At 38.4% G+C, this 20,204-nt stretch overlaps 1 protein-coding gene across 6 annotated transcripts in view; it reads right to left on the bottom strand.

Annotated features, from left to right (window-relative positions):
• GAPVD1 (GTPase activating protein and VPS9 domains 1) overlaps positions 1–20,204 on the bottom strand; it is a 76,192-nt gene that overhangs the window by 29,183 nt on the left and 26,805 nt on the right. For 3 of the 6 annotated variants that reach the window (XM_027556272.1, XM_027556269.1, XM_027556270.1), the window contains exons 2-12: positions 15,370–15,587; positions 13,273–14,116; positions 11,457–11,543; positions 10,376–10,510; positions 10,037–10,226; positions 7,383–7,543; positions 6,857–6,923; positions 5,568–5,693; positions 3,645–3,818; positions 1,532–1,672; positions 58–192 (exon numbers count right to left, since the gene is read on the bottom strand). In XM_027556272.1, coding sequence (XP_027412073.1) covers positions 58–192; positions 1,532–1,672; positions 3,645–3,818; positions 5,568–5,693; positions 6,857–6,923; positions 7,383–7,543; positions 10,037–10,226; positions 10,376–10,510; positions 11,457–11,543; positions 13,273–14,116; positions 15,370–15,554 — 2,245 coding nt within the window. In that variant the 5' untranslated portion in view covers positions 15,555–15,587. Of the gene's footprint in view, positions 1–57; positions 193–1,531; positions 1,673–3,644; positions 3,819–5,567; positions 5,694–6,793; positions 6,924–7,382; positions 7,544–10,036; positions 10,227–10,375; positions 10,511–11,456; positions 11,544–13,272; positions 14,117–15,369; positions 15,588–20,204 lie in introns of all 6 variants that reach the window. The other 3 variants (XM_027556266.1, XM_027556271.1, XM_027556268.1) reach the window with 1 other exon arrangement.

Below are 20,204 nucleotides of genomic sequence, written 5' to 3'. Positions count from 1 at the left end.
AGGGGGAAGTGGGAACACACCTTCAAGTCCTTATTCCTTAAAACAAGACAGACATACCCGACACAACACTGAGGCCTGGTGTGCTGGGGCGGGAACTGACCTCCCTGACATCCGTATCATCAGATGTGCTACCCAGTCCAGAACAGCTCTCCAGTTCCTGCAGTCGCTCTTCCTGCTTTAGATCTGGGGCCTCTAAGCAGAAGAAGTGAGGTACCACATTAGTGATTCTGCTAGCACATCACAGTTTCAGCTTTTGTGACCCAGATGAAGAAAGCTACTGGGGCATGAACAGACTCAGTGCAAACAGACTTCCAAGTCTGGGCCAGTTAGCAAAGCCAGTTAGATCAAGTGTTAAAGAAGTCAAGGTTGTGGTTTTTATCCTGATACAGGCCAGTTCACTGTGAACAGATGAAAACTCTGCTTCCAGATCACTAATCTCAGAGTATTTCTTCTTCTGGTTAAGTAAACTAAAGAATACAGGCGAGCCTGCCATTAAATCAACCACTTTCTAAAAAAATAACTCCAATGGTGGCTCAGATGGTAAAGCACATGTCTGCAATGCAGGAGACCCGCGTTCGATCCCTGGGTTGGGAAGATCCCCCGGAGAAAGAAATGGCAGTCCACTCCAGTAGTCTTGCCTGGAAAACCCACGGACAGAGGAGCCTGGTAGGCTACAGTCCATGGGGTCATTAAGAGTCGGACACGACTGAGCGACTTCACTTTCACTTTCCTGGATGCTTGGCAGTGAGCTAATCCTACCGTCTCCTTATGGACAGGTCAGCATGTCTGAATGTGGTAAGGTTAAAAAACACATATCAAAATCACTTCATATTTTTGAGCCAAGCAGATGAAACAGAATGTAATTCAGATACCCAGTTGCTTATATTTGCATCCTGGTAGTTGATACTTAGTTGAAGCCAAGGATTTAAATTCATAAGCAGAAAAAAAGCAGAAATGCAATACATAAGAGAAAGTACAAAATACACCTAGCAGGCTACAGTCCATGGGGCTGCAAGAGTTGGACAGGACTGAGCAACTAAACCACCGCCACGTTTATAATAACCCTGCACAAAAGAATTCTTGGGATTCCAGAGTCTCAATTTCAATGCATTTCAAAAATACATTCGGTATCTTTGGGTTAAATTCTCCAAATCTAAACATGCTTATTACCAGGTATTCAACCACTCAAGGTTCAAGCTGTGCTGCTATTCTTCTCTTGCAGTAAGTTAGTGAGAGACATTGAACTCAATGTCCCACATAGAATCCTGATGAGTTACTAACAACTGCTTTCAAGATAAATGAACCAAGTCAGAAAGCACCTGTTATCAGCCTCTGCCATCCAACACTACATTTTTTCTTGATGGATGCAAAACATCCTAAACTAATTTATCATTTGAAGTTTTTAGCAATGTTATTGCCTCATACTTGTCAAACGTATATCTGACAAAAGGTATACATAATATAGAAATTAGGATGCCTTACATTTAAAACTTCTGTGCAAATCAAAAGCAAACAATGACAGCATACTAACCTGAGTCACTTGGCAATACCTCTACACTCCAAGCTTCGCTTGTTGTCTCTGATATGGTGGAACCAGTGCAGGGGTCAAGAAGCACTGACCCCGAACCTGGCAGGCACAGTAAACTGCCTAACATGTTCTCTGCTGCTGCACCTGCATAACCAACGGGGAGCAAAGGGTTAACAAAGATCCTCAGGGAAAGAGCAGTGATGAAGGAAAAAGGGCAAACACGAAGCTAACAACATCTCTCTACTCACAAGAAAAAGGCCAAGGTAAGAGTAATTTCAATCAATAAAACCACTAAAAACACACATTTCCCACTTGGGTCACAACAGCACGAATGCCTTTTCATCAGTTTCCTACTATTCACCTTGGTCTCCACTGAGAAAACACAGTTCATTAGGTCAAGTCATTGCAACGAGCTTTCACTCTTGTTTTTCAGCAAATTTTGTGTGTCCTCAGCACTTCTCTAATAATTATAGTCCTTCAGGGATTAAAAACACTCAGAGACATTTAACCACAGAAAGTTATACTGGCCAAACGTTTTTTTCTGGCACATTAACCACATATTCAGAGCAATAAAGTATATTTGCAGGAAAATACACATCTCCTTTGTAGCATTCACTCAACTGCAAATACAACTTATTGCCCAAATACAGTTCACCTACAGGAAAAATATCACTTTGACATCTGGAACAAAATAATGCAAAACCAATTGGGAAATCTATTTATAGGTCTTAAAAATACAAACAGAAAGATTAAACATTGTTGTACATCTGTGTTAAAAATAGTCAAGTTCAGAACACTCCACTACTTCTGATTAAACCTAATAAACTTCTCACTTTGACATCTGGAACAAAATAATGCAAAACCAATTGGGAAATCTATTTAAACGTCTTAAAAATACAAACAGAAAGATTAAACATTGTTGTACATCTGTGTTAAAAATAGTCAAATTCAGAACGCTCCACTACTTCTGATTAAACCTAATAAACTTCTATTTCAGTAGATGAAGAACTTTTGGAAAAAGGTTACTGGCAAAAGTTACCTTTTAAAGATACGTCACAGTTACCAAGGGGAAAAGATGGGGGGCAGGGATGGATAAGTTAAGAGTTTGAGATTGGCATATGCACACTACCATATATGGAATATATGGTCATTAGGGACCTATCATATAGCACAGGGAACTCTGCTCAATGTTCTGTAATAATCTCCATGGGAAAAGAATCTAGAAAAGAGTAGACAGATGTGTATGTGTAACTGAATCACAACTAACACAACACTGTAAATCAACTATACCCTGATGTAAAATTTAAAATTTTTTAAATGAAAGATATGTCATGAAATAATCACAAATAAAATAATGTCTGGAACATGCCTAAACCTAATCACATAATCAGGAGAGGGGATGAAAAGGTGGGAGAAGAGATGAAACAACTGGCCAGGTGTGTATGTGTACTGTTGCATCTGGGTGACGGGTAATGGTGCTCAGTGTACTGTTCTCTCCTGTATTTGTTTGAAATGGTCCATGATTTAAAAAGAAAATAAAGATGGTGATTACAAGACTGTGTGACTCTTTCAGAAGGGACAGAACACTATCCTTAAAAAGGTAACTTTTAACATATGGAAACTGTATCTCGATAAACCTGATACTAGAAAAACAGAAAAAGAGAAAACTGTTCCTTCCTTGGAGCAGAATTAAACCTTCCAGAAGTGAATTCAGGTTTTAGAGAATCTCAATATATTACTCTGAAAGGCTTTACGGCTATAACCCATAAGAATTTTCATTTTAAGGCAAAGTGTTTAGTTTCAAAAGAATATGCTAATCATAGACTAAGAACATATCCTAGGCTCTGTAAACAAGAATTGACAAGAAGATAATTCAAAAGATTGGTTCTTCTTTTTTGTATGGGGAAGAACCCTTAAATGCAGACAGAGAAAACACTACCTATATTTCAATAAAGAGAAAAAAAAAATACACAAATGCCTTGTCACATACAATTATCTCAGTTTTCCAGTTATTAACATACACACCATGTTAGAGCACGGAAGCTCCCTCCCATGAGGGGTGGGTGGATACGAATAACCGAACAGCAATCTTCCAGAGACATTCACCAGCAGTTACCTGCGATTTCTTGCAAGCGATCTTCGTCAATGTTAGGGTCAAAATCACTTCCCAAGACATCCGTACTCCACGTCTCACTCACTGTTTCTGATATATCCCTGTCATCCGTCAGTCCCATCATGTCACGGATTTCAAACTTCCGGAGCTTATCATCAAGATTATCCTGCGTGGTAGCTAGCAAAAGCAAAATTAAGCACTTTAAAACTCACAGCATAGCTACCATTTTTAAAATCAACTTTAAAGAACTTTATGTGTTTGAACTCCAAGTTATGTATTTGAACACGAACATTCAGCACACAGTACCAAAACACGGAATTATTCCCTCATGGATGTACTCTTTCCCTCTCTGAACCAAGCTCAACATATGTCCTCCCCCTTCTGGTCAGTTACTGTCTCCACGTCCTCAGTAGTGTGACACTGTTCAAGAATTGGGATATATGCCCCCTTCTTCGAATTTGGACGGGCCTGGTAACTTGCTCTGTCTGAAAGGATAAAGAGGAAGTGAGCCAGTTGCGAGGTTAGGCTTCAAGAGATCTCACAAGCATCTGCTCTCTCTCATCCTTGCTTCTGCCCCGAGGACAAGCTGAAACCAGCTTTTTAGGGGAGCAGGAACCACACGGAACAAAGGAAAGGTCATCCTAGACTAGCCAGCTCCCCACTGACCAATAGACGCCCAGCTAAAATTAGCAGAGCTCCCTACTTTGACTACAAGTGATCCAAGATGCATGAGGGTCCAGATTCGATCAGGGAACTGCATCCCACAAGCTGTAACTAAGGGTCCTTCGTGCTGCAACCAAGACCTGGCATAGCCAAATAAATATTTTTTAAAAAGAATACCAGAATCACCTAAAAGGTTTGTTAAAGAAGTGATATTCTTTCAACTTCCATCTTAAGCTAATATTATTTTAGGTTTCTGCTTTTTGCAGAAAATTTAATCCTAAATAACACAGTGACAAACTGATTCAGTAAAACTCAGCCTTACTTTTATTCAACCCACATGTAACCTGACTGGCAACCCTCTTTTCCCTTCTAAAAAGAGATGAAACCATGATTTCTAGAAATGAGACATGGGAAATGCCTTTTCTTTTTTTTTCCTTTTTTCCTAACTCCTCAGGTGATTTTTACACCCACTGAAGTCATTGCCTCAAATCCAGTTGAGGGCAATAAACATTCCCATAAAATCCACCAGTGATCTTTTTCTACAAGGACAACAGGGATCCATCTGCTTTTCATCCTAACCTCACATTATCACCCTACTTGACAGTTCCTGAGAGAGTACTATGGTTTCCCAGCTTGCTTATACTATTAATATTACTTTACCTAGAGTATCTCTAGTTTCAGCCAATGCCAATGCCAGCCAGGCTTCAAGGCTAGTATTTTCTCCCTATAAGCTTTTCCCTACACTTTGAACCACATGTATTTCTTACCCAGAACTGCCAATGCACTTTTATGATCATTTTAATCATTTGCGTACCATTTTCTCCCTATTCTAAGTTCCTTGAGCCCTCAGAATTTATCTTAGCACCGCTTAAAATTGTAATACTACAGAACTGAAATACCAAGTATCACACAATTCAAGCAATTCATTTTAGTTCTTCTATGTAATTTAAGCCTAAATAATCCACTTAGCAACTAAACACTTTTTTTTTTCTGACTCCACCATGCAGCTTACAGGATCTGAGTTCCCCGACCAGGGATTAAAGCAGGCCATCACAGTGAAAGTGCCAAGTCCTAACTGCTGGGCTGCCAGGGAATTCCCAACCAAACACATTTTTAAGAAATGTAGGAACTATGAATAAATGCCAGTTTAATGGTCATTATATAATCAACTGAACACAGCCAACTCACAGGAAAACAGATTGCTTATTCTGTGACCAGGTAAATTCTCTGCTACTTGAGCAACTGAATTCAACCTCACTTTACCTTGCTCATGCTCTAACAGCTGTAGAGCTTCAACTCCATTACTCCCAGAAGGTCCTGCTCCAAGCTCTGACACAGATTCCCCCTCCAGGTCTAGTGAGGACACTGAATTAGAACGATTTGAAGGACCTAGAGAGACGTTTATACTGTGAGTGAACTTTACAAGACAGTCATGAGCTGCCATGTACTGTTTCATGCCTTGATAAGAAAATAAAAGACTGATTAAAGTGCTTTTAATGCTGTTACACCCTAAAAATAAACACACCCTTTAGCCAGAAATTCTGCTTTTAGACATTTATCCTAAGGAACTAATCAAACTCCATCTAAGGTTGCTTGTTGCAGGACTTCTTATAATGTCTAAAAAGTGGAAACAATCTACTTGTGTAGTCACAGAAGAAAGTTTAAATATATTATGAGAAATGCCCATTTGAAGTTAAAGAAAGTAGCCATTAAAAACTATGTTATTTAAGAATGTTCAATTACAAAGGGAAATGTTATTGTTACACTGTTAAACCAAAAAAGCTGCAAAACAGCATAAGCCTAATTTTGCTGTAAATAAACCAAAATGTTAACTGTTATTAATAGAAAGATAAGGTTACAGATGGTTCAATTTTTTCCCTTCATTTCATTCTCTAGAATGAATGTACATTACTTACATTTTTAAAAGTGAGGGGGGAAAAAGGAAAAGTTATTACTGTTTATGTTATCCTAAAATGTTAATCAACTTGAAACTCTTCCATTAATAAAGCTTGTCCTTGCACATGGAATTACATATTCTCACTTTACAATCTTGCCTTTTTATTTCCTTTTTAATTCCTATCCTATTTCCATTGTATCTTTCCGCTTCATTAAAAGGTTAAAAGTATACACAATGTCCTGAAATATTATGAGTCCATTTTTTCCATTTACACATGCATTAATCCCTCTAAAGGAGCTCTATAAGCTTTGGTATATTTTAATACTAGTGAAATAAAACTCGGTATTATTCAAGTCTCAATAAAGACATACATCTTCTCTACTTTATATGACCAAAGGTCTCTTGCCATCTTAATTTTATTCAGAGAAATCATCTTTACAGCCAACTGTTCGAGATCATTAGAGGAAAACTTCATTACTCTCCTCAGTGAGAGGCACAGATGGCATAATTATAATTTATAAGGCTCCTTTAAAGAACAGAAAACAAAATATTACTTGAATCACACAACTCCTTGAATGAAGTAACCCTTCACCTTCAGATATTCCTTCCAGATTATCACTGCACAGGGAGAAGCGCAAGGTTTTATCAGGTTTACCGTGGAGTTTGTTTTCATCAACAGGGACGTCTCCTTGTCCTCCATCCGAAAGCTGCATGTTGAGGACCTGAAAAATAAAACGCCATTAGTTTATCACAATGGAAAGATTGCTGATAAGAAAAACAAACCATGGCAAATGCATATTTAATTTCTTCTTAACATTAAATAATCGTTTTTTAACTAAAAACCCATTTACAGGGTCTAAGTGCCCCTGGGATGAAAGTACATCAAGAAGAACTGAAGAACTGAACCTATGCCTTTCCATGACCCCACTGATGTCAGTGACTCAAAAGGCAATCAGCTGCCAATGGGCAGTTCAGGGCTGCAGGAATCCGAGGCTTCAGGGTCAGCGGTCTGTCCCTGATGGTTCAGAGGTTAAGACTCCCAGCTTCCATTGCAGCGGGAGTGGGTTCAATCTCAGGTTGGAGAACCAAAATCCCTCATGCTACACAGCATAGCCAAGAAAAAAAAAATCTAAATTTCTTAAGGTTAATAGCTACAAGTGTGTGTAACAATACAATCATACCTCATTTTCTGACATCATCCCTGGAGTAAGCTGGGGACCTGTTCCTAAGGAAATGACCAACACCTCTTCCGGCTGCACCTCCTGGATGGTTTCTTGAGCTGACCCTTCATGGTCCATATGCAAGTCCATTAGCACGTTCGTGCGACTTCTGCTCCGAGTTGCTAACAAAAAAATTCAAGTATGATAATTTACAGAAAAAACAAAATGAAGAAAACGGCACATTAATACAAAAATATATTTTCTATTAATGTAGAACACTTGCACATGCACAAAAAAAGACTGGTGAGAATGTGAATAAGAAAAAAATATATATGTCCTCCCAGGTACTCATCTAGTGACTGACACAAACTCTCCTTCAAAACTGATCCACAGAAACAATGATCCATGTTCACCTGACAGGGAGTGACAGATTACACCTGCAGAACAGCAAACACGCCTCCATCACTTTAAGACTTGGGGGTGACAAGAAAAGCATTATTTTATTCTTTTACCTTTTCAAGGTATCTTCAACTACTTCTACAGCATAATGACTTAACTGCCACAGGTCTCCCATACTCCTAACTACACTCACAAGCATTAGAAAATTTCGTATGGAAATCTGATAGCCATACAAAGTTATACGCATTAATTAGGCAACTGTTAATAAAACAGAATCAAAACATTGTTTTTTCTGAACTGTATTAACCTCTTTTCAAAGATACAGAAGAGTTCTCTGTTTGAATACACATTTCCTTTCTGCTTTATGGGAACAGTCTGAACTAACAAAGGATCTAATTATTTTGTGGTGCTTTTTCCCCTGTCTATAAGTAAATAAGTAATAGCTTTAGAAAGTATTCCATCCTACAGATCTTGTAAGAACTTTGGAAACTGAAAGATTTAGATGGTTTGTGACAAATTCTCTATGAGTTTCAGTCCTCTGTGATAAGCTTCAGTTTTCTTTCAGAGGCCATTACAATTCGATACAACTAGAATACTAAATAGATACTCTTTCTGTACAAAATAAAAAACACAGACAAAGCCAAAACACTCAATAATAACAAAAGCCTTTCACCTTCAGTTTGAGTGAAAGCTGACCTACTTGAAGACAGAAATATAAACAATCATGTTCTCTCCACAATGCTGTAGATCACTTCATCAATCACTCGAACTTTCAAAAACTCAAAGTACACACCAACTTCCACAAGTCTAAAACAGGTTTCACTCACACCTTTCTTCGCTGACTCTGTCTTCTCTCGAATTGTAAGCTTAAATTCAGCTTTATGAACAACTACATGAAATCTTACGGAATAAACTTTACAATTTGTAAAAATGCAAGTAATCAAAGTTCATGTAGCAATTTACATAAAGCAAAAGCAACATGCACATGGAGCACGATTTCATAAACTATTTCTTAAATAAAAGTTGTGTAAGAAGAGGAACAGCCTATTACCCACCAAACGGGGTTACTAGAGTAATATGAGCAGTAAGACTGGTGGCTGAGGAATCCCAGGCAGTGATGGCTGCTAACTGTTGTCCTGGGTTGCGAAGGCATTAAACAGAAAGAAAATCGACCCTCTGAATAACGGACATATCTCTTACAATAGGAAGTAAGTTCAACGACCAGGTCACACAACTGTACAAAATCACAACGGGCAAACATTTGAAGTTTACTTTCCATGATACTTTTCCTTTTATATAATGACACTTCTGAATGACAAGAAATTAAAGAACTAATGTACACGAGTGAATCATGGAAGAAAAAAAAATCTCTGGTTTACCAAACACCACTTGTTTCTTAATGCTAAAAAAAAAACCCCGCAAATAAGACTATAATACTGAATGTCAAGTTTTACTTTTTTCTTTCTCTAGTTCTGAAAATTGACATTTTGGGATGACGAAAGCCAAAGACTTGAAGAATATGATGCCACATTCCTACTGATGTGTATGCTCAGTTTTGTCTGATTCTTTGTGACCCCGTGGACTGTAGCCCACCAGGTTCCTCTGTCTATGGAATTTTCCAGGCAAGGATACTGGAGTGGGTTACCATTTCCTACTCCAGGGGATCTTCCTGACCCAGGGATTGAATCCACGTCTCCTGTGTCTCCTGCATTACAGGTGGATTCTTTACCACTAAGCCATCTGGGAAGCCCAGTTCTTAATATGCTTGACAAAATAAAATGAAAGTTTTGCCTTATTTCATAAAATAGCAAAGATTTTAACTCAGTCATAAAAGACTGACTATTACTAATAATGAAAAATAGTAACTATATATTTTCAACTTTACCAACAGAAAACTTCTAAAATAATATTATTTTATTATATTATTTAGAACTTTATGGAAAGAAGAGGTCTACCTAATTCAAATAATGACCACTTAGAGCAAATCACATTTTCAAAATTGTCCAAGACACTGAAATATAAGTATACTGTAAGGGCCATGATTCCAATCAATTATGAAAAGTATGTCTAGATAAAGCTAAAGCCTACTGATGAACTTTAACTAATCTGGTGCAATATTTTTTTAATGTTAAAACCTGAATTACTCCCAGTAAAAATGAAGAGAAGAGCTTCTCCAAATTACTGAAAACTATACCCCCAATCACTAAGCAATAGCCTAGCCTAATAAAGAAACATTCAATTTAAAGGAAAGCCTCAATGTGAGAAATTCTCTTTACCTATAGGCAACCGATTCTTTTTATTTGCTGGAGTGGCTGCTGGAGACAGCTGAGGAGTACTGTAGGGGGTCATTTCCAGACTGCTGCTTTTTCCCGGCTTTGCCTGGGGTAGATTTGCCAGTAAGTTGTCAAGAGCCATTCTATCTTCTCTCAGTTGATCTCCAGACATCACACTCTTCATAAAATTCACCTGGCAAAAGTAAAAAGGACATTAGCTTGTGAGATCAATTTTTCAAACAGTGTATATTTCTCACACAATGTACTCATCCATGGGTCTGCCCACGTTTAGATAAATGACTTCTGAGGAAAAAAAATTCTATTACAGAATAAAGCCATTACCAGAGTAATAAGCTGACTGTAGGTTATATAAACCACAGTTCTGCTCAACCCTTCCAGGAGATTAACGGAGGACATTGGCGGGGTCTCCACTGCACGGCCTCCAATCACAACATCAAGGAAAGCAGCAACACAGCTCTGTTCAAACAGGAGAAAAAAACCACTGTGAAACACTCTCCCTTTAAAGTAAGGGAACAGATGGGGACACATGTACACCCGTGGCGGACTCATGTCAATGTATGGCAAAACCAACACAACACTGTAATTAGCCTCCAATTAAAATAAATAAATTTAAAACAATAAAGGGAACAAAATTTCTGATTAAGACAAAGAAGCACGTAGAAAGCTTTTCTTCTTGAAAATTATATTAAACCCAATATTTGAAAAAATTAAACTCTATAAATTGATATAAAATAATCAACAAGATAGTCTGGTATGTGAAATAAACATGAGGCACACAGTACACACAGTCCTACCACTTGTAATTAGGAAAAGATATTCCTAAAAATATATTAGGAATATACACATAGACTTCTTGAAGGACGAACAGAAGATTGATAATATAAAGAACCTTTAGAAGAGGAAATGAAGGTTAGAGATCAGAGGTGGAAGGGAAACTTCACTACATAACCTTTGAATTTTAATCTAGGTTGAATGTACAGCCTACTAAAAATATGATAAATTTTTATTTAGTTAAATCAACTGAACAATGCCACGTTAACTTATGAAATCCATTTAAAATTATCAATCATTGCTGATTCATATATTCATAGACTTAATTTTGTAACAATTTTTAAAAATCGAACTTTAAAAAATAATCTTAACAGCTGTTTGGCTCTCATTACAATGGCATCGCCTCAACATTTCAGCAAGTGAGCATTAGTAATCTTTGATGACATCTTCCTTTAAATGCTACTGATCCAACACTGTATCCTCTACAGCCAAACCAAGCATAATTAAAAAGAATATTTAATTTATACATCACTGAGAGATAAGATTTAATAAAGAGAACAGTTAGGTTCACTAATATTTTAGCAGAACTTTCCATACAGAGTCCTTCACATGACATAGGATCCACTCTTACTTTGTCAAATTTTCCAAGGCTGCTCTTTGTCCGGGGATCTCCCTCTTCAGAGCCAGTCATTGCTAATTGCTGCAAAAGGCGGCCAACCTGCAACCCAGAACAGAGGTGGGAAGACGCAGGCTGGAGAGACAGTCCCCACTGTGAAACCATCTCCATTCTACTCTAAAAATCTGTTTCATAAGAATATTCACATCACCTAACCAAGCATACAAAATGGGATCCCCAATAAAATATGCATCTTGACTCTGTCAGCTTTTACTATATTTTAAGGACTTCTGTTTTTTACATTTTTATTTATTTATTTATTTTTGGCTAGACTGCGTCTTCATTGCCGCACAGGCTTTTTCGCTAGTTGCAATGAGCCGAGGCTTCTCTTGAGTTGCAGTGCGGTGGCTTCTCTGGAGGCAGAGCACAGGCTCTAGAGTGCAAGGGCTCAGTAGTTGAGGTGCACGCATCCAGCTGCTTCCCAGCAAGTGGGATCTTCCCAGACCAGGGATCAAACCCGTGTCTCCTACACTGGCAGGCAGATTCTTTACCACTGAGCCACCAGGGAAGCCCACTGTATTTTATTATGTTTATACTGAGCTATAATGAATAAGTAGAAAATTTTGCTTTGTCTTTAATGCATATTATATCGACAATAGGAAATGAAGGTACATGATCTTTGTTTCTGCTGCTGTACTTACCGTATCTTTAAAAACTTAATTTGTAAAAGCTGACAAACTATCTCAAGTTATTATTAAGTACTTTTTTCTATAGTTCATAAAGTACTCAAGGTAAAACATTTTTTCTAGACTTGAAAGCAAATAATTCCTACAGAGCATAAGCTGTTTTGAAAGTAAATATTAACTCTCAGAGCCAGATCCTTACTGCAAAAAGTGAACTGTTAATCTACTCTCTAAAGATATTTTGCTGAAAGTTATCATATAGCATCATCTTCAAATCTGGGACAATCCCTCTTTTTACTCATTTTGAAAGCATGTGATTCTATCTCTACTGGAATGACAAAAATAAAACTATAATGATGTTATCGTAAGAATAAATTTAGTGTTTCAGAGATGACAAAGAAATTCTAATTTTATTTTAGGGATGTCTATGTAATTTCTAAACACCCCAAAATGACAGAACTAATCATGAAAAAAAAGCTTATCATTAAAAAAATAATCATCCAAAGATAAGATATATGGTATTCCAAATAAACTCTATCTTCTTCACAGTATTTTTGGGAATAACATATAATTAAAAGAATCCCTTAAGAAATAAAAACATGATTTCAGTAGTTTAGATGATTAGGGGGGAAAAAAGTGCTAACATAGATCCAAAAATCTTCTTTTGAAAACGTTTAGGTCCAGAAGAGTTTCAGATTTCAAAATCTGGAGATTTTAGAAAGGCTGGTAACATACATACGTAACATGCCCAGTATTTAGGGTGGCATCCTATAATCAGATACATTAACATTCCCGCAGCAAAACACAAATACTCATTAACACGAAATGGACTATAAACAGCCTCTTGTTAGTTCAGGATAGGTTTTGCTACCAAAGGAAGTATAAAAGACCACCTCAGTTTTTAATCATTCTGAATTGTGAAATCATGGGAAAGGGATGGTGGCCTTGTTCTAGAAAATGGAATCATCTAAATATTTAAAGTGTGTGAGGACTCCATTTAAAAATGAACACAAAACTTAAGAAGCAAATATTTGGGACACTTTGGGGAAAAGAATGTTAAGAATATACGAACAATGTCATCATACTTTCCGTTCCCACCCCAATGCCCAATCAACTGGTTTCACACTGAATGCCCAGGAAAAGCATACCTGCATCAGGTTAAATCTCGCCACCTCATTAATGGGAGCGTCGGAGATTATTCCATACTGTTCTGGATTGACGACTGCAGGACAAATGAAGCAGGCCAACAGGAGGTCAGTGCACATGGCCCTGACCTCCCCAACTTCCAGTCTGTCTACACAGGAGAGAGTTTTGTACATCTGTGACACAATCCACCTCAGACTATGTGGGAAGCAGTAAGTGTTCTGTTTGAGATAACCAATAAATTTGTTCACCAAGGCCACAAGTTTGGCCTCATTGGAATCCACCATCTCTTGAACCTTCTGCCTAAACCTGTCTGAGCCTTTCTCTCCAAAGAGTTTTTCCTGTTGAGCTGGGGAGAACCTTTCAATCAGCTTGTTTGGGTCTGTCTCCAGGTGATCTTCGTCTTCAACAAGCAGTTGCATGATCGGCTCATGTAAAGTAGCTGTGAGGAAAAGTTTGGCAGAAAACAGTCCTTCAGAAAAAAGTTTAAATAAGATGCTGAAGGCACAGGTTCCTCTCCTCAAAAGTCGTCTGGGGTTGTCACTTTCTTTAAGTTCAAATTCAATCAAGTATCTCAACACCTGAAGGAGGTAGCTTTCATCTTCTTGCATAATGCAGTTGCCATAGAGAGAGGTAAAAACTGTGTAAATGACACTCTGTGTGTTCTCCTGATTAAGTTTCTCTCCAGCAACCAAGGAGGAGGCAATAAGACGAGGATTTTCCCTTAGTCGACTCAAGAATTCTCCATAAGCAGTCTCCTGAAATCCCAGTTGCTTATACCCATCAACAAACTGTGTGTCTTCCAAAATCTTAGCATGTTGGCAACATTCAGCAGGGGAAGCTTCAGCACTAAAAAAAAAAGAGCAAACAAGCAAAATAATAAAATTAACAACAATAATAATGTAACACATATACTATACTGAAGCATGGAAACGTGAGTTGGTTACAGTCTCACCAATGAGATCACTAGGAATTGCTAAAATCTTTTAGACCACCAGCACCTGAATATGTCAAGAAAGTCAAAACCAAAAAGTACAAAGGAGAACAGATTTCTCATATTAAATCAGGTTCCATGAAAAATATTGAGAAATAACCGTTATTCTGATTTCTATCATTGAAGGTTGTTGTTGTTGTTCAGTCGCTCAGTCATGTCCAACTCTTTGCGACCCCCATGGACTACGGCATGTCAGGCTTCCCTGTCCTTCACCATCTCCCAGAGTTTGCTCAAACTCATGTCCACTGAGTCAGTGATGCCATCCAACCGTCTCATCTTCTGTCGTCCCCTTCTCCTCCTGCCTTCTATCTTTCCCAGCACCAGGGTCTTTTCCAATGAGTCAGCTCTTTGCATCAGTATTGGAGCTTCAGCTTCAGAATCAGTCCTTCCAATGAATATTCAGGGTTGATTTCCTTTAGGAGTGAAGATTAGTCCTGCATTTTTTTGAATTTCATATTTATGGAATCATAGAGTATGTACTCTTTTATGTCTGTCTTCTTTTCTAGACAGTATACCACAGCATCAGTATTTCTAAACTTAAAAACCGCTTCTTGAGGGACTTCCCTGGTGGTCCAGTGGTTAAGAATCCACACTTCCACTGCAGGGGGCATGAGTGCAATCCCTGGTTGGGGAACTAAGATCCCACATGCCCTGTGGTGCAGCCAAAAAAAAAAAATTGCTTCTTGGAACAATAGAATAATGAAGTATTAACACAGTGAAAAATGAGGTTTCTAAAACTGCAAAGTAGATACACAATAGCAAAACATGAAAATGTATATTTTAAATAATATTAGGAGAAAAGTAGGAAACAAGATAACTTACTCTCTATACAAATAAAATGTTATATAATGCCAATGTACAAAATTAAACGCTGTGGTATAAAATATTAATGCTGAAGTTGTAATTCTCTACAACAGTGCTTAGGTCAATACATTAATTAATAAACAAAATAAGCAAAGACTCACCATTGGGATGCTGATTTAAGTTATCTTAAACGATGCACTTTGTTAGAAATATATTTGTTTATTTGCAGTTAGCAGTTATGTAACTGCCATAAGCAGAATTATAGCGGTTTATAAAATTTCTGAACTCAAAACCTTTTCTTTACCTGGTGATGATAAGCCGATCCAAATTAATTCTCTGCTGCTTAGCAATCCATGCTGTACGATACAACTTTTCGGCTGTCTTAAGTACATCTGCATTAAGCCTCTGAATGAGCTGTTTCTCAGAGTTCACGTATAAGCGTTCCTGCTTGAGGTGATGGGCCAGAGTATGAATATCTAGCTTCACCATCTTCAAACGTGGAGAAGGTACAAAGGCTGATCACTAAGAGTAAAAAAGAAAAAAAAATTATTTTTATTTTCGGGTCTCTCTGCTCAAATGTCTATTGAGAAAGCTCTTCTAAAACAACTCATTCTGAAACAGAGAAAATCACTTCTTACTTTCTCTTCTGACCTTTTATTAAGCATTTGCCCCTACTCAGCATATATTACATGCATGTTCAAGATGCTTAGAGTGGGGCTTCCCCACTGAAAGGCAAGGACTGCCAAGACCAAGGCTTGTCTGCTTTGTCGACTTACAGCTGTAATTTCGGGGCTAAGGAGAGGGCTTGGCTCACGCCAGGAGGTAAAGAAGTATTTGCCACAGGAATGAATGAAATCACACAATTCTTGTTCATCTAGTAGCTAAACAAACTGATAAAAATAGCACACATATTTTAGAGCATTATTATTTAAGCTATACCCTTGAAGTTAGAATGCCTGCCAGACCACAAATGTTTTCTATCAGCAATAGAAGCGTTTGTGGCCCAGATAGCAGAATACAACGTTGTGTCCAGACAGCAGTCATTAAGTTAGAAAAATGCTCCTCATTAAGAATTAAACAGTAGTGGTGGGGAAGAGAAGGACTGGGAGTTCGGGATCAGCAGATGCAAACTGTTACATACAGGATGAATAAACAAGGTCCCACTGTATAGCACAGGGAACGATATTCAATGCCCTGCGATAAACCGTAATGGGAAAGAATACTTATATCTGAGTTACTTCAAAACACTGTACATCAATGCGGAATTTACACTTGAATATGTTGAATTTACATTTAAATCAATGTTGAATCTAAACCTGAATAAAAATTTTTTTCAAGAATTAAACATTAAGATTGTATACTTAAAAGCTGCTATGAGAGTAAAGCTTTAAATGATCTCATCATAATAACAAGAAAATGGTAATTACATGAGGTGAAGGATGCATTAACTAACTTCACTGTGGCAAACTTTTGCAATATATGTGTACCAAATCATTATTATATAACTTAAACTTACACAATGCTATGTCAATTATACTTCAATAAAGTTGTGGGGACAGCTGTCCCCCTCCAAATAAAAACAAATTTAAAGAAAAGAAATATATTAAAAATCTTTTTAAAAATGTCCCAACCAAACAAATTCATAATGGATTTATTTGGAATTGATAAACCATAATTTGCAGTGAATTCAGCTTTGGAAAGAGGAACATAGCCCACAGAACTCTCCATATGTTTACAGACCCAATGAAAATATGTTTATATATATGAAATAAGTATTTTTGTGCTAAGACTTAAAAAAATACCAAGAATTAAACATTATGAGAATCAATGGAAATATATTTAAAGACACTTTTAAATTTAAAAAATGAAACAGATTCAACAATTTTTAAAATAAGTTTGATTTCAGAAATTTTTAACCTTTATTTTAATGAACTACTGATTTCTAGGGAAGTTTCTGGTATTATCATCTAACCTGAGTTTAACTGCTTTCAAAAAAACACTTTCTTGTACTTTATCAATTACCTAGCAAACTATTTTGGAGAAGGAAACGGCACCCCATTCCACTGCTCTTGTCTGGAAAATCCCATGGACGGAGGAGCCTGGTGGGCTGCGGTCCATGGGGTCACTGAGGGTCGGACACGACTGAGCGACTTCACTTTCACTTTTCACTTTCATGCATTGGAGAAGGAAATGGCAACCCACTCCAGTGTTCTTGCCTGGAGAATCCCAGGGACGGGGGAGCCTGGTGGGCTGCCGTCTATGGGGTCGCACAGAGTCGGACACGACTGAAGTGACTTAGCAGCAGCAGCAGCAAACTAATTCAAGTCGCCTGTATTAAGTCCCTCAGACTGCTTTCCTCTCAAAGATTTTAAATATATCTACTTCACCAAGATGATTCGTTATTAAGTCACAAAAATATCCATGTACATTCAAAAAAACTGGTGCCAAACATACATAATCTTATTAACTCAGTCTAAAGAAAACACACATGACTTTGTAATCTTCCATGAGGGAATTCTGGAGAAGGCAATGGCACCCCACTCCAGTTCTCTTGCCTGGAAAATCCCATGGATGGAGGAGCCTGGTGGGCTGCAGTCCATGGGGTCACTGAGGGTCGGACACGACTGAGCAACTTCACTTTCACTTTTCACTTTCATGCATTGGAGAAGGAAATGGCAACCCACTCCAGTGTTCTTGCCTGGAGAAACCCAGGAATGGGGGAGCCTGGTGGGCTGCCGTCTATGGGGTCGCACAGAGTCGGACACGACTGAAGCGACTTAGAAGTAGTAGTTGTAGTATGAGGGAATTCTAACATCCTCTAGGGGGCTCTAAATCCACAGACTAAGAACAGAATCACTGAACAAATGGTTGTAATTATGAGAAGTATTATAGTTAATGAAAATAAAACTGAAATGGGCTCTTAAAGATATCTATGTTTCATTAATAGTTCTGTTACCTTGGGTACATAATGCATATTCTCTAAACTTCAGGCTTTTTTCTCCTAAAACGTGGACACAATACCTATATTTATTTTGTGCCTGGCATGAGCAACACATTAGGTACAAGGGATACAAAAAAAAAAGATAAAACCTAGTCCTCAAGGACTTTCTAATTTAATAGAACCCCCATTCTATTAGACATGCAAGTTAGTGGCTGCCCCAAAATATGGATTATATGCTGAAGGCTGTACAACGTAGAGCAGGGACAAAAGAGAAGGAGTGACGGAGAAGTTAGGTACCCGAGTCTGGTCTTCAAAGACAAGTATTTGGGCGGGGAGGCAGGGGTGGGATAAGAATTTGCCAGACAAAAAGAGGATTTCCTCAGCGATCAATGCAAAGAAATAGAGGAAAACAACAGAATGGGAAAGACTAGAGCTCTCTTCAAGAAAATTAGAGATACCAAGGGAACATTTCATGCAAGGATGGGCTCGATAAAGGACAGAAATGGTATGGACCTAACAGAAGCAGAAGATATTAAGAAGAGGTGGCAGGAATACACAGAAGAACTGTACAAAAAAAATCTTCACAACCCAGAAAACCACGATGGTGTGATCACTCACCTAGGGCCAGAGATTCTGGAATGTGAAGTTAAGTGGGCCTTAGAAAGCATCACTACAAACAAAGCTAATAGAGGTGATGGAATTCCAGTTGAGCTATTTCAAATCCTGAAAGATTACGTGGTGAAAGTGCTGCACTCAATATGCCAGCAAATTTGCAAAACTCAGCAGTGGCCACAGGACTGGAAAAGGTCAGTTTTCATTCCAATCCCAAAGAAAGGCAATGCCAAAGAATGCTCAAACTACCACACAATTGCACTCATCTCACACGCTAGTACAGTAATGCTCAAAATTCTCCAAGGCAGGCTTCAGCAATACATGAACTGTGAACTTCCTGATGTTCAAGCTGGTTTTAGAAAAGGCAGAGGAACCAGGGATCAAATTGCCAACATCCACTGGATCATGGAAAAAGCAAGAGAGTTCCAGAAAAACATCTATTTCTGCTTTATTGACTATGCCAAAGCCTTTGACTGTGTGGATCACAATAAACTGTGGAAAATTGTGAAAGAGATGGGAATATCAGACCACCTGATCTGCCTCTTGAGAAATCTGTATGAAGGTCAGGAAGCAACAGTTCAAATGGACATGGAACAACAGACTGGTTCCAAATAGGAAAAGGAGTACTTCAAGGCTGTATACTGTCACCCTGCTTATTTAACTTATATGCAGAGTACATCATGAGAAACGCTGGGCTGGAAGAAGCACAAGCTGGAATCAAGATTGCCTGGAGAAATATCAATAACCTCAGATATGCAGATGACACCACCCTTATGGCAGAAAGTGAAGAGGTACTAAAAAGCCTCTTGATGAAAGTGAAAGTGGAGAGTGAAAAAGCTGGCTTAAAGCTCCACATTCAGAAAAAGAAGATCATGGCATCTGGTCCCATCACTTCATGGGAAATAGATGGAGAAACAGTGGAAACAGGGTCAGACTTTATTTTTGGGGGCTCCAAAATCACTGTAGATGGTGACTGCAGCCATGAAATTAAAAGACGCTTACTCCTTGGAAGGAAAGTTATGACCAACCTAGATTGCATATTCAAAGCAGAGACATTACGTTGCCAACAAAGGTCTGTCTAATCAAGGCTATGGTTTTTCCTGTGGTCATGTATGGATGTGAGAGTTGGACTGTGAAGAAGGCTGAGCACCGAAGAATTCATGCTTTTGAACTGTAGTGTTGGAGAAGACTCTTGAGAGTCCCTTGGACTGCAAGGAGATCCAACCAGTTCATTCTGAAGGAGATCAGCCCTGGGATTTCTTTGGAAGGAATGATGCTAAAGCTGAAACTCCAGTAACTTTAGCCACCTCATGCGAAGAGTTGACTCACTGGAAAAGACTCTGATGCTGGGAGGGATTGGGGGCAGGAGGAGAAGGGGATGACAGCATGAGATGGCTGATGGCATCACTGACTCGATGGACGTGAGTCTGAGTGAACTCCGGGAGTTGGTGATGGACAGGGAGGCCTGGCGTGCTGCGATTCATGGGGTTGCGAAGAGTCGGACACGACTGAGTGACTGAACTGAACTGACTTCCAGATACACAGAGCCAATCAAGCAAAAGCACAGAGGTGTGTGATATTCAGAG

The sequence above is a fragment of the Bos indicus x Bos taurus genome, chromosome 11 (genome assembly GCF_003369695.1).
Source record: "Bos indicus x Bos taurus breed Angus x Brahman F1 hybrid chromosome 11, Bos_hybrid_MaternalHap_v2.0, whole genome shotgun sequence".
NCBI lineage: Eukaryota > Metazoa > Chordata > Mammalia > Artiodactyla > Bovidae > Bos > Bos indicus x Bos taurus.
The sequence above is the reverse complement of the archived record's forward strand: the minus strand, read 5'-3'. Positions and strand labels throughout refer to the sequence as shown.